This window comes from Aptenodytes patagonicus, chromosome 6 (genome assembly GCF_965638725.1).
Source record: "Aptenodytes patagonicus chromosome 6, bAptPat1.pri.cur, whole genome shotgun sequence".
Classification (NCBI taxonomy): Eukaryota; Metazoa; Chordata; class Aves; order Sphenisciformes; family Spheniscidae; genus Aptenodytes; species Aptenodytes patagonicus.
Window position 1 is genome coordinate 18,285,722 of NC_134954.1, and position 17,298 is coordinate 18,303,019.

The window sequence follows — 17,298 nt, forward strand, 5'->3', positions numbered from 1 at the left end:
AAAAGCTCGGACCTGCTGTTGACTTGGTGCCTTTCCTGGCTCTCCTGGTCAGGATTCCCATGCAAAGCTCTGTGCTGTTGCATGCTCTGCTTTCTTGTGCAGCGCTTTGAGATATGAGCAAGCAACTGCAACTACTAGCTCTGTTTCTCTTTTCTTTAAGCGTTTTCATCTCAGAAAACAGTTTATTTCGTTGTTGGTTGTACTCTGCTTTCCAATAACACATCTGGATCCAGGCTATAGAGAACATGTTTCATGGAGCCAAGCGAGGCAGACAGAGGAGCTGAGTGTGAGGTGTTTATGAATGTGGGCTGTACTTCGGTTGTTCACTCAACCTGTGATAACACCAGTGCTAGAAATGGTAGCTTGCCCCACATGAGTGATGAGTCAGGAAGGGAAGTGTGGCCAGGGAAGTCTCTTGAACTCTTAGTGTGGTAGAAGGGCACGAGTCCAGGTGGATGTCCTGAAGTAGTCTTTGACTCCCTCCCCTTCCAAACCAGTTGTCGTCACAGTCCTCACCCCTCTGCATGCCTAGAAAAAAAAATAGATTTTTTTGTGTCTGACTGTTGTTGATTTGGAAGTAGTCTTATGTTCTGGCAAATGAAACGTGACCACAGGAAGAATTCGGCTTTGTTTGTCATGTTGACATGGATTTTCCTATGGCTATAAATACCTTGTAAGAGTGAGGAGTGTTTTAAGGTTAGTTCCTGGAAATATTTGCCTGCTCTCTCACTTGTGGCATTTCTTTGATTCAGCAGCGCAGTTGGCAAGCTGATGTCTAGGTGTAGGGGTAAGGCTGTCCTTTATGTATGTACGGTGCTGCCTTGGACTTCTCTGGGTGCAGTGGGGAGCAGAATATCATCCACAGTTTGGATACTGCTCAAGGTATCAGTAGCAGCTATATGGAAATAGAAGCTTAAAAGGCTGTGGAAAGCTTAGGTCCCAAGTTTAAGCTCCACTGCAAGATTTGAAGCCATGTTGACTTATGGCAGCAGTTCAGCGCGTGGCCAGCATCTGCTGAGGTTTGGGAAGTACTTGGCACTCTTGAAAGTGCTTTAACAAGTGTCCTTAGAAACCCTCCTGGGGGTACCATTCTACTCAAGAAAAGCACCATCCTTTGAGCACTGCTCATTGTATTCCAGGAGCTTGTTTAGCTCTACCAGCAGAAAGAACTTGTTTGCTGGCATTGGGTCGGTTGCATCCGCTTCAGGAGAGGGATGTCTGTATGACCACACTGGCATCATTGTCCTGCAGATGCTTGTAGCTGTAGGCAAACCTCAAGGCAACATGAAACAGCAGAAAACTGAACTTCAGTGGACGTGTGCAACACTATTATATGTGGAGTGAATCACGTTTGCAGAATTTTACCTCAAAGGATGTTTAAAAGGGGCTACTGTAAGAATGACCTGTTGATGGGCTTTGGCATAGCTCAGCTCTTCACACAGGAATCCAGGTACTGAGCCCTTCTCTGGAAGCTGAAGAGCTTTCCTTAGCAGCACGGGTCCTTGCACGCTGTGGGGTCACCATGGTGGATCTGGAAGAGCATAATTAAGAACAAGTAACCTCAGCCTGCGTTTCTGTCTGCAGACACAACATGCTTACTGCCTCTTAGCTTTTCCTCGCTTCAGAAATGGACTGCATCCATTGAAATACCTGCATACCATGTGTTTCTTTTTATTTCTGACAGCAACAAGGAGTGAGAATTTTTGTTATGCTGTACAAAGAGGTGGAGCTTGCCCTAGGGATCAACAGTGAATACAGCAAGCGGACTCTCATGCACCTCCATCCAAACATTAAGGTAATTGTGCATCAGGCAGTTGTAAGAAGGACATTTGCATTCATTTGCTCTTGATAGCTAGTGTTGACCTTCAGTGTATTTGGGTGTGAACTGGGAGAACCATTCCCACCATTACAGTAGGAATAGTCTGAGAAGACATACCCATACAGTGATTACCACATCTGGCAACTTAATTTCTTTAGGTTATAACTGAACATAAAATTGCTTAGTTTAGACTTGCCAAAGCAACTATTCATCTAATTCAGAGGGAACATATTTCATGTGACAAGTTAATGGGGTTACATCAAATGGAAAATTACAGTTCGAGAATGTTATCTCATTTCAGTATTTCTGTTCATACGTAGATGACGAGAGTCAACACTGGATGTTTATGTTTCCATTGTAAATGAACAGCATTGCGCTGTCCTGTGCTGTTTCACTGCTGCTCTGCCACTGAGCAGAAAATGAGTTGTGGCACTCAAACCAGTAGATAAGGCTAGATCCAGTCTCTTGAATTTAGAAACATATACATTTTAATGAGCAATAAGATATATGTTATGCATGAGGGTGACTAACAAACTGCTAGAATAATAGATTTATTGTCACTTGACCAGTTGTCATGGTGAAGGGAAGCATCCATTCACCATCATCTTTGCAGCAAGACTGGAAGGTGTAACTGGAAGATATGCACTATGTGTGTAAGATTTTTGGCAGCAGCCAGGTGAAACTCTCTAGCTTTTTCCCCAGGAAGCTGGCCTAATGGCTCTCCTCTAACATAAAAAAAATTAAACTATATACTGAATGCTCTAGATATAGAAATTACTTTGCCATAAACACATGTCAAAAAAGAATCTCATGAACAAATGTCAAACAATTTGCTGATTTTAAATGGGGAAAAAACCAGCCAATTTCTCATTTTACTTATGTAGTGGCAACAACCAAAGAAGTGAGTCAGATCGCCAATATGTTGTTTTCTTTTAGAGCAGGCTCTGTGTTTGAAAGCTCATCTGTTATAGCTCTATTGAAAGTGTGATTTTATTTGTTGAAACAGTTTCCTTGACTATAGTCCTCTTATGAACACAGTTGTTGTAAGTGTGACCTATCCCAGCATCAGTAACCATCGCTGCTTGGGAATACCCGCATCATGGGGAAGCACCTGACTGCCAGTAAGGCTGAGCCTGACTCGGGGGAGTCATATAGCTTCAGTAATTACAGCAGTCTGTGTGGAGGCATCTTCTAAAAACTCCAGTGTTACCCCACCATCCTGAGCAGCCAAAAAAAAAAGCTGGGCAGCTCTCTGGCTGGAGAGATGTAAATTGGGCAATGACGCTGAGCTTGAGTGCTGCTTCTCTCCCCAGGTGATGAGACACCCAGACCACGTGTCCTCCTCCGTGTACCTCTGGGCCCACCACGAGAAGCTCGTCATCGTTGACCAGTCTGTGGCATTTGTGGGTGGCATCGACTTGGCGTATGGTAGGTGGGATGATGATGAGCATCGCCTGACCGATGTGGGCAGTGTCAAACGAATGGCGGCAGTGAAGTCGGTGTCGACGACCAACCTGGCAGTAAGTAAGCTTGTTCCATCCAGCTGGTGGCCACCTTCATCATCTGCACGTCAGGTTTGCGGTGGGGATGAACAAGCCGTGTCCACTTCTAAGCATAGGGTTCGGTTTAGGAGGTTTAAAGAGGAATAGTAATGGAAAGACAGAAGTATCCGAGTTTCGAATGACTCTTCAGGGGCTAGATCCTGACCAGCCCTTGCTAGGGCATGGAGATAGACAGCTGGGTTTCCTCTGGAGCTTGGAGCAGCAGTCACAATTTGGAGGCTATGTTCTTAATAAAACTTAGCTAGAAATGCACAGTAGGCACTTGCAGAGTGCTCCGAACCTTTGGATAATTGGGCCCTCAGCAGGTGCCTTGCTTGCTGAGCTTTCTGCTAACCTGGGTTTGTATGCATCCAGAGATCTCTAAAAAATGTAGAGAGGTCTAAATTTATGAGAATTTCAAGGGGAGTAACAATCTAGAGTAAATTTATGGGATTGAAGAATGTACTGCTAGCATTAATGGATTTTTCTGTCGAGTGTCTCCTCAGTACAGACCCTCTCCCTCAAAAGCATTTGTAGTTCCCACCAAAGTGTGTCTTTGTCATGGAGTGAAGTTTGGCTCGTGGTTGTTTCTGAGCATTGATTATGCATGATAATCTGTAATTAAAGGGGAAACCTGTCTGTACATCACCTGCAGCAATGTCCTGTGTCTCTTAAGTCTGCAGTGGAGTCGTCTGAATGTGTCCCCCTGCAGTCTCAAGCTCTGTCCCCAGAAAGCCACTTGTTCCAGAGAAATGCTGATGATGCCCCAGACATACCAAAAATGAAAGGAGTAGGAAAACCCAAAAAGTTTTCAAGGTTCAGTATTTACAAGCATCTCCATAAACACGGCATGCACCATGCTGACAGCGTCAGCAGCATAGACAGTGAATCAAGTAAGTAATGTTTTTCAACTAAATAACATATATAAAGCACGTGTGGAGGTGGGTGGGTGGGTTACATGCAGATTCACATAATTTCTAGGGTAATGTATTCTTTGTAAGGAAGGAAAGTTGATGAATTTCTTAACTATCAGAATAATAACTGTGTATTCAATATGTAAATTTGTGCCACTGCAAAATGTACAAGAAAAGTTTTAAGTGGATTTGCATTTAGTTAATTAGCAATTGTCATGAGCCATCAGATGACGTGATATAGTGTATGTGATATCTAGTGTTTATACTGCTGGAAATTTTTTATTCTGCAAGGGAGAAACAAATCTTTCATTTTTCAACTTGTATTTATTATAACAAGCAAAACAGTTACTCAGTGTGATTATTCCCTCTCATAGGCTAGTGTTACCTAGGTTTAAATCAGTTCACTTAAATGGAAATATTCCCGATTTACCCACTTACTAGAGAGGAGAGACTATTCAACAGCTGAATATTTGAATGCAGCTTTTAATTCCCCACATTAAAAACAGCTTCAAAGCTAAAATTACAAGGATCAGCTTGACATGTGTTCCAGCATGGAGTCCTTCCTGAAATCTGTTCCTAACATCCTCAGCTGCTGAAGCTGTAAATTGCTCAAGGTGGGAACTTATTTGAGTTTCCATCACTCCCTGCAGATCTTTCTCCTGCCTGTGGCCTGAGGAAGCCTGGCTGGAGCATCATTTGCATTGGTTGCAGTCAGCTCAGGACATAGCCATGGCTTTGCTGCTTCAATGTATCTGTTCGGTTTAAAACCAGCCAGGTCTTGAATTTGGTCCTTTGCCTGTTGGTCACTTGTAGTTTTGGCAAATTGACGTCTCGTTTGAGCTCCTGTCATGCAAAGTGTCTTCAAATAGGATCTGGCACCAGCGTAGCAGAAGTGGATGTGTGGTTTTGCCATAAACAGAGCATCTTGACTTTCTGCAGGTTACTGTAACCCCACTAGCAGTCAACCGAATATAATCCAGAGTTTAAAGCCCCATCTGAAAGTGTTCCATCACCACAGTGAATCCAAACAGGGGCTTGCTGAGCCTCAGGAGGGTAAGTGGAGGAAGGCAGAGGTGCAGACCCCTTCAGGTTTTAGCTGCCGATGTTTTTGTGTTGTAACGATGGTGAGAGTTAGGTTGGGTGCCAGGATCAGGCTTCACTGCTTGTTGTTCTCCCAGCATTTTTAGCACCCCTCTGAGGACATCCTGGCAGAAGATGCTTCTCCAGAAGCTACAAAAACTCCAGCATAAATAAATAATAATTTAAAAAAAAAATCCAACAACAAACCCCACCCCAAAATAAAAAATCCAAACAAATTTGCAATAATGACAGCAGGGAATAGTTGAGGAAATAGCTCTGATTCTGGTATATGATTATTTCAGCAGTTCCCTTCCTGTAAAGAAAGGGACTTATTACTGGAATTGGGAACTTCTGCACTGGATATTTTGAAATAAGCCTGATGCAGGAAGACAAATGCAAACAGAGAGAGGAAACAGCGAAGTGGCTGTTGCCAAACCTACATTTGGATGAAGACTTGGGGCCCCAGTTTTGCCCCTTATTAAAGTCAATGAAAGCATACTTGATTGAGAAAGCAGTTGGGTGGTTAAGAGCACTGAGTTGTTTGGATCTCTGGACTGATGTTGAAAGGGCCTGTTTCAGTATGGTACCTCATCAAGATGCCTTTAAGTGCTGGAACGGAGCGAGGAGCAGTTCTTCAACATCTTCCTCTTCCTAACGTCTTCCTCTAAAGCATTAATTGCCAATTATAAAATATAGACTACAAAGCAGTGGCAGGGAACAAGGAAGAGATGCATTTTCTTGATGGAAATGAAGTGCGGTCTCTCCTGTGGTCACCTCATGCTCATTCATGAGTTGGTATGCAGTCATCGAAGCTCGGTACATGAACTGTGTTTTGGCCGGACAGCGTGTCCCACCCATTCCCATTCGAGCATGCAGACTCAGCGATTCCCCAGCTCCACCTGGACTCTCACTGGAAACTCATGGTTCCCCAGGCAGCTGTGGTGCATACCTGCTGCATGGCACTTTTAGCATGGCTTGGCTCAGCTCAGCTCGGTGGGATTACAGCAGTGCTGGCAGGGCTTGCTTTGTGTAAACTGGTCTTGTTGCACTGCTGCCGATGTGCATTTTGTTGACTGTTGAAAGGGTTTTTTTTGTGCTAAGGGGTTTTCGTGGTTACCTAGTGATGTGGTCAGGTTAGGAGAAGGCTTCTGCTGTTGGCATGTTACTGTGTAATTACTGCACTAGTATTTGGTAGAGTAGATGAAGGCTACTCTCAGGGTCGGGAAATAACGCTAGTTAAATGCTGATGGTCTAGGCCAACAGTTTTGGTTTTCTTAACAGTGAGAGAAAAGAGTTCACTCTGCACCAAATTATGTGATCCTGTTAGGAGGAAATATCCCTGTCTACAGTATTTTAGACCATTTTAATCACCATCAATTTGGAATTCAGGGTCCCTTTGTTCAACATGTAAAAATGTATCAAAAGATGACATTGTTATTTGGAAAAACAGAATAAAACAAACAAAACCCACAATACTTAATGAGGGAACATGAGCTTTTTAATCATCTCATTCTAGTTAATAAAGACTAGCTTCTGTTAGAGGAGATACACCCTGCTATAGAGGCAAAATAATAAAACCCCTAGCAGAGAAGTCGGAATTAGTTCATTAGTATTGTAAAATATATTAAGTAGATGATATATGTGATGTTCCTGTACATATATCCACTAAGGTCAGTCGCAGCTGGGAGTGGACTGCCACATGGTAATACTTAGGTGGCATAGGACTGCGGAAAGACAATATAGTGATTTTTTTTTTTTTTTAGTCCAATGTAGAGAGAATTCAGCATCCACTTTTTGTTTCCATAACAGACTCCTATATATTACCTGTCCTGATTGTATAACAAATATTAAAATAGGGAAGAAAAAATACTAATATGCATCCTTTGAAAGCAACAGGAAGACCAGGGAGAAAACAGCTTCAGCCAACAGGGACGGCAACAGGGATGGGCAAGTCCCACCAATGCTTTTGCGTGGCAGTGTGTCTCTAACCAGCAGTGTGCAATGGACAGCCGTGACTTTGGAGCATGTGTTTTTGTTATCTTGTTTGCCTGTGACAGATAAAGGATCCATCCGCAGCTTGAAGACGGGTGTTGGCGAGCTGATTGGGGAAACCAGATTCTGGCACGGAAAAGACTATTGCAACTTCGTCTTTAAAGACTGGGTTCAACTTGACAAACCTTTTGCTGGTAGGTGCCTTTGTACTCTGGAAGTCATTACTTTCCCCCAAACCCTGTTCCGTATTTTCTCAGTCTCAAACTGTATTTTTTCTGCTTCTGAGCCAGAGGGAATAAGGCTATTTTGGTTTGGCTGCTAGGAAGAAGCAGCAAAACACCCTTTGAGAGGTTCCAGGGCCAATTACGCTGTTACGGTCCATGGACTTGGACTGCTGGCGATTGCATGATAAGTCTAAATTGATCCGCGCAAGCCCTTGGTGTCGTGTCCCAGAAACTTCAGTTTGAGGAGGGGGACGCTGTGCTTTCCCACATTCATGTCCTTTGTCTGAGGAGGTCCAAGCGTGCTTTCCTGTCCCGTAGACTTCATTGATAGATACACCACCCCGAGGATGCCCTGGCACGACATCTCCTCTGTGGTGCACGGCAAAGCTGCGCGTGATGTTGCCCGACACTTCATCCAGCGCTGGAACTTCACCAAGGTGGGGTGTGGGCATCGCTGCTGGGGCGCAGAGATAAATACAGACCCTGCCTCATCCACATGCCCTCCCTAGGCATGCATTTTATTATTTTTTTATGTTACTCTGCTATGTTGCAATCTCTTCAAGGATTTCTTTTTTTTTCTTTTTTCCCTGGGCAGATTATGAAGCCCAAATACCGATCCCTGTCCTACCCATTCCTGTTGCCAAAATCTCAGCAAACTGCTAACGAGTTGAAGTATCAGGTGCCTGAGGCTGTTCATGCCACAGTCCAGGTGGGTGTTGATGGTCTCCTGCTCACCTGCTCCTAAGAGAGCTTGTTTTGGATCTTTCCAGCAAGAAGTGTCGATGCCTGACAGACCCTCTGCAGAACTTGAAAATATAAAATGAAAATTATTTAATTTAGCTCACAGCATAGAAGGTTGGATCCTCAATTATAGTAAAATAATGCAACTCTTTCAGAAGAGATGCATTAATTTATACCTCCGTCTTTGAGATAAGAGGACCAAGCTATATGCAGTACTCAAATTGTGGGAACACCATGACTTTGTATAGCTGTGTAATTTTCCATTTCGTTTTCTGCTGCTCTCCTTCTAATGCTTAACATTTGTGTTTTATGTTTTGGGAAGGCCTGATGGGTTGAGGTTGCCCACTGGGTATTTATCCCAGATCTTGGAGCAGTCTACCAGGCTCCCGATGCCTTGCTCAGACGGGTAGTGGTCAGCTAGAGCCCAGCATTAAGTGGAGTCTCAGGGCTGTTGCTTTCTGCATTGAACTTCATCTGCGTTTTATTATGCAACCACTCAGCCCTGTGGGTCCTCTGCAGTTCTGCACAGTCAGCCCACAGTCTCGTTTGTGACAATCATCGTCGCAGTCACAATTGCGAAGATACCTATATTTAAAACCCTGTTAGCTATATTGAGTGCATATATTAAATATACTGTCACCCAGCAGAAACATGGACTTGTTGAAGAATACAAAGTCAAAATAGTTATGCTGAAGCAGCAAAACAATTGTGTGTCTCTGTGGATGAAAGATGTATGAAATAAGAGCAATTAGACCAAAACCAGGAAAAATGCATGCCTTTGCTTTTTGTAAGGAGTGGTCCACCCAGATGACAGCAACACTTGGGGAAGCTTAGTGTAACAAGATGCATTTTTCTGGGTTTGTGGGTTGCCAGGGCATTGTCTGCTCCTCCCTGCATGGTGTGAGGGATGGCCAGCACAGGGATCTTGTGTCATGGATCTCGGGCGTTTTAAATCAGCCTCCAAAACAATGCTCGTGGCTTGTTGAGAAATAGTCTCACTTCAGGCATCATCATGCTTCCCTGTGGCTGTAAATGCCTCCTTGGCTGCGTCTGTGACACCAGCTTTTTTGGAAGTTTTGTTCTCATAGAAGTGAGGGGGCTTGTGTCCCCTGAGTGCGCTCTAACTGCAAGATAAGCCTCAACTTCTAAATCATGGGGTTTGTTCTAGCAAAAAGTGAAGCTCTACTGATTACAGAACTGGAAGCAGTTCCCAAAGGAGAAACTAAACTGAGCACAGTCTAGGTCCAACCTTCCTTCAGTCCATACTGCAGAGCTGCTGGCTCAGGGCATCAGCCCGTGGGAGAGGAGGATGAAGCTCAGTGACTGCTAAATGCTGCATACACCAATGCTGAGTGATGGGTGAGCTGTTTGAAAACTAGCCTCATTACGACATTGTTGGGGCATTGCAAATAACTGATACATTCCAGGAAATGAGGGGCTGTTCTCAGTGATGCCATAAACAGCGAAAAGAGAGCAGGTTTGTCTTGTAAATTATTAATTTGAAACTATCTTGCTCATTTCTAATTTATGTCCAATTGCAGCTTTTAGAGACCTGTCAGGGTAGCACAGCCCTGCATATAGCCAGATAAATAAAACTATATGATATTAGGCTGAAAACATGTTGCCCTGCAATGTACCAGCCTTCTCGGTACAAGGGAAGACTGGGGGGGAAGAGTGTTTGCAGCACCAAGCGCAGTAGAAGTGGTGAGGGTGGCTCCTCTGCCCAGGCTGGTGCACCCTGCCTGTGGGTGCAGGTCCCGTGGCCCCGGGCTGCTTGCAGCTGGTTTATGGTCTCTGGATGATCTCCTTGGGCTCCGAGGCATGGTTTTGCATGCACACGCTGTAATTTTGGCTGTCTCCTCCATACTGCTGACACTGGCCTGGTTTCCATCGATACCTGTATGACACAAATGCCCTGAGCATCCCTGAAGCCCCTGCTGCGGGTCAGTGAGCGGCTCAGGCTCTCCTCTTGATGAAGGTTTCAGATTTGGCTGCTGCAGGAGGTTGGGAGAGGGGATGACACCAGCAGCCTAGATCTGAACCCCCCCTCCTCTCAGTTGCCTTTTTCTGGAGCTCCTGGGGTGTGCATCGGGGTGTCCCTGTGTAGCTTCTCCTTTCCTGCAGTCACAGGAATATCAACCTCTTGCCTGTCCAATATAGTAGTTTCAGACCAGAGGGCTGCAGGTGCTCGTGTCTCCTTTCAGTCCAGCGCAGAAATAAGCGGATACCCTCAAATCTTTCACCATTTTTTTTTATCCAGAAAAACTAGAGCAATATTATTATTATTCTTGATATTGAATCCTTTGGCTGGCCAACAGCCAAACCCGTGTTATCGCTGTTTTGGTGCTGTGTAGGGATTTTATAGGTAGAAGTTACTGCCCTGAGGTAAAGTCCAGCATCCAGTGTCTGTCCTTGGCTGTGGGGTGATTGAAGAAAGTCTGGCTGCTGCTTTTCTTGTTTCTGAGCTTGTTGGCAAATCTGTCTTCAATCATGGGCAGATCAGAGGAAGGAAAAAAACAAAGGATCTGTGGGGATTGCAACATTGCTGCAAGCCCGAGCCACTGACCTGTCAGCAACAAATTTTGACCTCATTGTACCATCTGGTTTTTGCCCTCCTTTGTCAGAGGAGAGGAGCAGAAAAGCATTTTTGGGAGGGTGGGGATAGCAGGAGTGGCACTGACAGGGGCTTTCCCCTGGGCAGGGATAATGAATGCAGCGTGCATGGGAAACAATGTGGAGGTACAGGCTGGGAAGGAGGAAAGGAGCCTATCAGCTCCACGAGTTAGTCAGACATGGTCTCTCATCCTCTTTCGTTTGAACTTTGGGCTTTGCTCACAATAGTAATGTGATTGCACATTGATTTTTGCAAGGGTCAAATAGCTGTCTGCCAAAGGCAGTCCCAGGTTTTTTCCATCTCTCTATTTCCATTCCGGAGTTTGCAGTTATCAGCCAAAGCCAGTGCTGCAAAAGATGTGACGTGGTGAGGCAAGATCCAGTTCCTGATGTAAATGCAATGAAAATTTAATGCTCTGGCAATGGCTAATGCCCTTACCTCTTTGAAGTCTGTGTGAGAGCTTGCATTGTTCAAGATTTATGCACTAGCCCACAGCAAACATCAAATTTATTACTGTTGTATTGGTTAAAGAAGTTAAAGAGATAACAAGCCCAGCACAGCACTCGGCGCTGCTATTGAGAGGCTTGAGGGAGAGGAGAGGAAGGAGCATGGAGACACCAGCTCTGGTTGGTAGGCTCTGCTGGGCAGTGCATGGCCTTTTCTCCCCAGGAAAATAGGTTGTGTTTGAACCAGCTCACTTTAAATACCTTGACAGGAAAGGAGAGATGGCCAGAAGTGTGAGATGAAACATCAGTGATAAGGGAAGGCCTTAGCGTAGGAAACTTCAAGGTGTGTATTTGCCTTTGAGTGCCACAGCTGCAGCTTCATTTCTTCGGGGTGCATGCTGCATCCATGCAATGCTGCCATGGGTGGCCACAGAGCCACCATTGTTGGCGGCCTTGTCCTGCTACCTCCTCACCTGTCGCTGTGGCTGCAGAGCTGCACCATGATCGGTGCTGGCCACTGAAGTGATCCAGGTTAAAAACAACTTTATTTTGAGGAAGTCCAAGCTGGAACACCTTACACCTGTTCTGCTGCCCCAGCCAGCATCTTCTGACACCTCTTCTTCCCTGCGCACGTAGATTCGAGGTTGTACCTAATGTAAGCTTTTTGGGTGATGCTGAGCCACCTTTTTAGGACAAGCCATGATACATTGTTCTGGGGTGATGGCAGAGGGATGATGGTCCTGTAACAGCAGGCAGCCTGGTGTGTGGAGGGAGCTGGGGTGCTGATGTGTGGAGGGGTGAAGAGGAAGGCAGGGAAGGGCAGGTGGAAGATGTACTGGGAAGCTGTGGAGCTGGAAAGGGATGGTACTGAGTGATGGTTCTGTTGCATCAGGTGGCATCCCTGGTATGGAATAAACTTGTCTCCCATCAGTAAAGTTGTCTTTCAAAGCGAGGGGCTTTGGTGCTATCAAGCTCCCAATTCAGAAAAGGACACTTATTCCTCGTCCCCAGCAGTTACAGCTATTGCTGCTGTAAATGGGGGTGTGGAAGTTACTTTGTTCAGTGCAGGGCTCAGCAGCTTATCTTGAAAAGAGAAGCGGCTCTTCGGAGCGTGGACAAAGTTAACTAGCAAAAAAAAAAAAAATTCAGTATCAGTACTTCGTACACGAGGAAGCTACAATCTGCAGCTTTCTGAAGTGCAATTCCAGACTGCATTTGCTGGAGGTCCCCAGCCCACAGGGATGTGCTTTGTGGCCCCAGGTTTTCACCACAGCGGGACAAAAGGCAGGGAAGGGGCAGCGTTGGCTGCTCATCGCTGGCTGTGGCGGTGAAGGTGGGAGCGCTGCGAGCTCCTGTCCAGGCTGCAGCCTGAGCTGTATGTACAGAAGAATTAGCCTGCTTTCTACCCAGAAAAGCTGTTTTTCTGTCTTTATTAATGCAAATGGTGGAATTTTGTTCAGGAACTCTGTCTGCCGTGGTGCTCGGTGGGGTTTCAGCAGTGCCCAGCCTGGGGAGCACGAAGTGTTGGCTTTGCAAACCAAATGGGCAATTAAAACCACACGGGCTTGAGCAGCATCGCCTTGTGGAGGTTTCTGCGAGCAAAAGGCGGCTGTTTGGGACCGATAGAGGCTGTGATGACAATGTGACAGCAGAGCTCCGGGTCAGGGTTATCAGTGATGTCGGGGGGACAAGGAGAGTAACATGGAGCAAAACAGAAGCTGGACACAGAGAATTAAAAGAAATCCATGGGAGGGATTTCCAGGGAAAAATGTTGTTGAGCCCCGAAAGAGATCAGGATTTTGCATGTACTGACACACACATTCCACAGATCCTCAGCATTTGGATCTTGTCCTGTGTGTGACTGGCCCTGAGAGCTGGTGTAATAGTGCTGAGATATTTTAGGGCTATTGTTTCAATGTTTTTGTCTTGATGATGTTTAAAGACAGAGGCTAATCATGAGTAATTATTTCCCCTGAGCATGTATCTTGCCAACACTTAATTAAAAACTACATTTCCATCTAGGAAAATGTCACTCAGGGCATAGCGTGGCTGCTTCTTGACTCGAAGTTCAGGAGTGGGAGATGCCATGGCATCTCTGGCTGTTGGGGATGGGAAGCTGCCTGCCGTGGGGATTGCTCAGCCTGGCTGAGAGCATGAACAAAGGTTGTTTCTCATATTGGTTTGGCTTGCTTGCACAATAACTGCAGGAGGCAGGGGAGAACGTGCCCCGGGGATCTCGCAGTATCTACTTTAAATACAGATTTCCAGTAAAAATTAATAAATAAGTGTGGGCATGCTATGCAGTGAACTGCTATAAATTTTAAAAGTTGTATCATCACAAATTGGATGGCTTGTGCAAGAATGCGGCAGAAGAAATGAATGACCTCCAGTGCTCAGGACGAAGATATGGCCTGTGTTACCAGACTGACTGTATAATTATGTACTGCCTGTTTGTGGGAAAAATGCATTGCCCCAGCTGGAGACCAGCTTTAAATATTGCTAGAGAGGAGATCACCGATTGGATGTGTACCCCTAAAGCTTGGAAATTTAGGTTGTTTTAAAAGCAGTTTATCATGAGAACTTGAGCAAGAACAGAACTTCTGTGCTGCTTCTATTGCATCTAAAACTGCTCAGGTGGGAGAGGGCAGTAATGCAGCAATGGGACAGGGCACTTATGTTTTTAATCAAAATGTTATTAAGCATTAATACTATTTTTGAGCATCCTTTCTCCTTGTTACAAATGCAGTATAAATGGTTAATGCTGCACGTATTACCTTATTTAGTGAAATCCTGACAGGCAAGCGGTGCCAGGGAAGAGCATTGCCTCTTAAATAATTCAGTTGCAATTCTGTGCCGTCCTGGATGGGAGAGAGCTGAAAATGTTAATCTCTTCCTTTCCAGGTGATCCGTTCTGCTGCTGACTGGTCGGCTGGCATTAAATACCATGAGGAGTCCATCCACAATGCCTACGTCAGCGTGATAAAAAACAGCAAGCACTACATATATATAGAAGTGAGTGGCAATGAGGGAAAGCAGGGGGGTCCTGATGTTCTGGGCATGGCTTGCAGCCATCAGGAGGGTAGTTCTTCTTGAGGTTTGGTCTTAATTTTTTATGAATTTAGACACACATGGATATTAATATAGCATCTGCTCTGAATTTTTGGGGCTGTTTCCATTGACTTCAGTGGTCTTCAGACCAGGCTGATGGGTACGTACCCTGACAGCCTTCTGACCGCAAGGTGGAAAAAAAGTAGACCTCTCCTTCATAAGCCTCTTTGCAAAATTGCCAGCAACTTTCACGGCCTATGCAATAGTCTTCCTGTCCCCTCCATAGCTTTGCAGTGTCCCCTGTGCATGCCCAAACCTCCTGCACACAGGGCTGGTCTCGCATCCATACAGCCTGGAGCTGCAGGAATCTCCTGTGTCAGAGTGACTCTCAGCGCTGGCTGAATGGAGATGCTTATTCTCCTCTCTTTTCTTTTTTTTTTTTTTTCTTTTTTTTAGCCTCAGTTAGGTTGCTCTTTACATGAACTTTCTAAGGAGTGTGATTAATAAGAGCTAATTCATCCCTAAGTGAGCACACACACATCATTTAATAATAATTAAAAAAAAAAGCATCAACTCAAATGGCACATGAAACCCGGCTATCTTTAGTTGCTCTTGGTCTGAAATAAAGCATGCAAATATTTTTTTGTTTGTCTCTGGCAGTGTCTGACAGTAGCTTTGCTTGCTTTTCCCGTAGAACCAGTTTTTTATTAGCTGTGCTGATGACAAAGTTGTCTGGAACAAGATCGGCGATGCAATTGCTCAGAGGATTCTTAAAGCTCACAGGTAACCTGTTCTTAACAAGGCAATGAAAGTCTTCCAGGTGCATTTATATGGTGTGGTGCAAAATAATATCTAGTGGACACAACTGTACAATAGCTTTTCCAATGCAGAACCGATGCGGTCGAATATCCACTTGCGTTTGCAGCAGTGAGACTCTGTAGTGGTTTCTTTGCAGCCAGAAAGTGATTTTCTGGACTTACCCTGATGCAAATATATTTTTAGTTATGGAACTTGTTTAAAAGCAAGTCCTTTATATTCTGGTTCAGTGACACCTTTGCTCCATAGCCCACCAGTCTTGAACTGTGTGGTAAGGCAAGTTAATGGATGAAAAGGTTGAACTGGGATTTGTGGCTTATTTAAATTGTCTATAGAGAGGATTGGCTTCAAATGGGGGAAGCAAACACATTTCGAGGATTTGACTGCAGGGTTCAGCTATTGTTTGAACAACTCTTTTCTGGTAAGTGCTGGAGGGTATTTACAACCTCCAGCCATTGCAGGGGACCATCATTTGTTCCTGGATGGATCAAATCCAACTGTGTTTTAGACACTCCTTTTACCCGAGCATGCCTAACCCTGTGTTAACATTAATACCACAGGTAGTGGCTTGTCTTCACTTTGATCCTGGACAGCCTTGCTTAAGGTTGCTCTCCTGGAGTCTCTCTTTAAGATACATGTATGTCATAGTCTAAAACTGTATCCTGATCTTGCTGGGCTGATATACAGAAAACTTTCCAGATATCTTCCTTTCATCTCATGTGCTTTTTCACCATGCATCAGGAAGTTTCTTGCAATGATTATTTTTTCCCGTATCGTAGTTGTCCAGAGCCACGCAGGGACTGCTTTCTCAGAGGTGCTCTCTCCAGAGTTGCAGAAATTTCTCTTTCTTTGGCACTTGAGCTTGGAAATTCCCACTTGGGTAAAGGCCACCGAGCAGAGACAGACAGTAGCTCCTGCCTCGCAGACACTGAGGTATGGGTAATATCTGCAAGGCCACGGGAGCTGCCATGAGACTGGCTTTGTTCAGAGGCACTGTGGAAAGAGGAGCACTATTCAAACCGGGAGAGCATGGGTGTTATCTGCTATGCCATTAACAACAGGGCAGAGTAACAGGGTGGAGTTGCTTGTAATCTGTGAGCTGCAATGCATAGCCCAAATAATTGAAATTAGCTAAGAATGAAAAGATGGAGTGGATTTTCTCACCCGGGGTAAACAAGCAGTGGTGCCAGTGCTGCTGGAAATGGCGTTGCTGGTGTTCGCTTTGCAACCTCGAGGCTTGCGGGCAGCTGAATGCAATGTCCTCCCGGAAGGCCGCTCTGGATTGCCTTTCCTGCCTTTGGGAACTGAATGCCATGGGCCCTTTGCATCAGTTGGCTGCTTTTAGCAATGCTACTGAGGTAGCAGCAAATTCTCCAGGTAATCTGTTAAGATTTTCCTGTTTATATAAAGTTTACGTAAAGGGTGTCATTCTGTCCAGACATCAAAAAGACTAGCACAAAAGGGAGTCGCACAAATGCTTCAGCAACCCATTTTCATATGTGATGCTTGATTCACTTCTGTATTACTCCAATTTTATGCCAATATTGTGCCAGCTTAACGTCAGTGATTCCTAACTGAATATAAGATTCAAATTCTGCACATTCCAGAGTGCTTGGCATTGCCTAAGTAAGATTAAAAGTAAATTCAGACCTAAATGGTTTGTATTAACTGCTCATGTTCCGAACTGCCCTGGGAAAACAGCATAGGTGACACACAGATGTTTAATTGTAAATTAAGTTCTTTAGTTAAGCTTGTACACTTCTCACTGTTCTAGACTAAATATTTTCTACTGATGTAATTAATAACATTCTTTTCTTGGTTTCCTCTTTTTTTCATGGGTGGCTCTCTAGTTTAATAAACACTGAGCTTAGACAAATAAGCTGCTTTTTTGGGAATGCTTTTGTTGGTAGATGTTTTTCATGATACAAACAAGCTTCATTTCAAAGTCTCTTGTTGTGTATGGGTAAGACCTCATTAGCTGTTTCTGAGGTCTTCCTCGGAAGCTTCCAAGACTAAAGCTAGTTTACAGTGTATAGCACAGCTGTTGAAATTAAAGAAACACA

The 17,298-nt window shown here is 44.7% G+C and overlaps 1 protein-coding gene across 2 annotated transcripts in view; it reads left to right on the forward strand.

Moving 5' to 3' along the window:
- PLD1 (phospholipase D1) overlaps positions 1–17,298 on the forward strand; it is a 66,648-nt gene that overhangs the window by 36,595 nt on the left and 12,755 nt on the right. Inside the window, exons 13-21 of one of the 2 annotated variants that reach the window (XM_076341362.1) lie at positions 1,685–1,795; positions 3,133–3,339; positions 4,037–4,253; positions 5,214–5,327; positions 7,412–7,540; positions 7,889–8,007; positions 8,166–8,279; positions 14,273–14,383; positions 15,114–15,202. In XM_076341362.1, coding sequence (XP_076197477.1) covers positions 1,685–1,795; positions 3,133–3,339; positions 4,037–4,253; positions 5,214–5,327; positions 7,412–7,540; positions 7,889–8,007; positions 8,166–8,279; positions 14,273–14,383; positions 15,114–15,202 — 1,211 coding nt within the window. The remainder of the gene's footprint in view (positions 1–1,684; positions 1,796–3,132; positions 3,340–4,036; positions 4,254–5,213; positions 5,328–7,411; positions 7,541–7,888; positions 8,008–8,165; positions 8,280–14,272; positions 14,384–15,113; positions 15,203–17,298) is intronic. The other variant, XM_076341363.1, reaches the window with a different exon arrangement.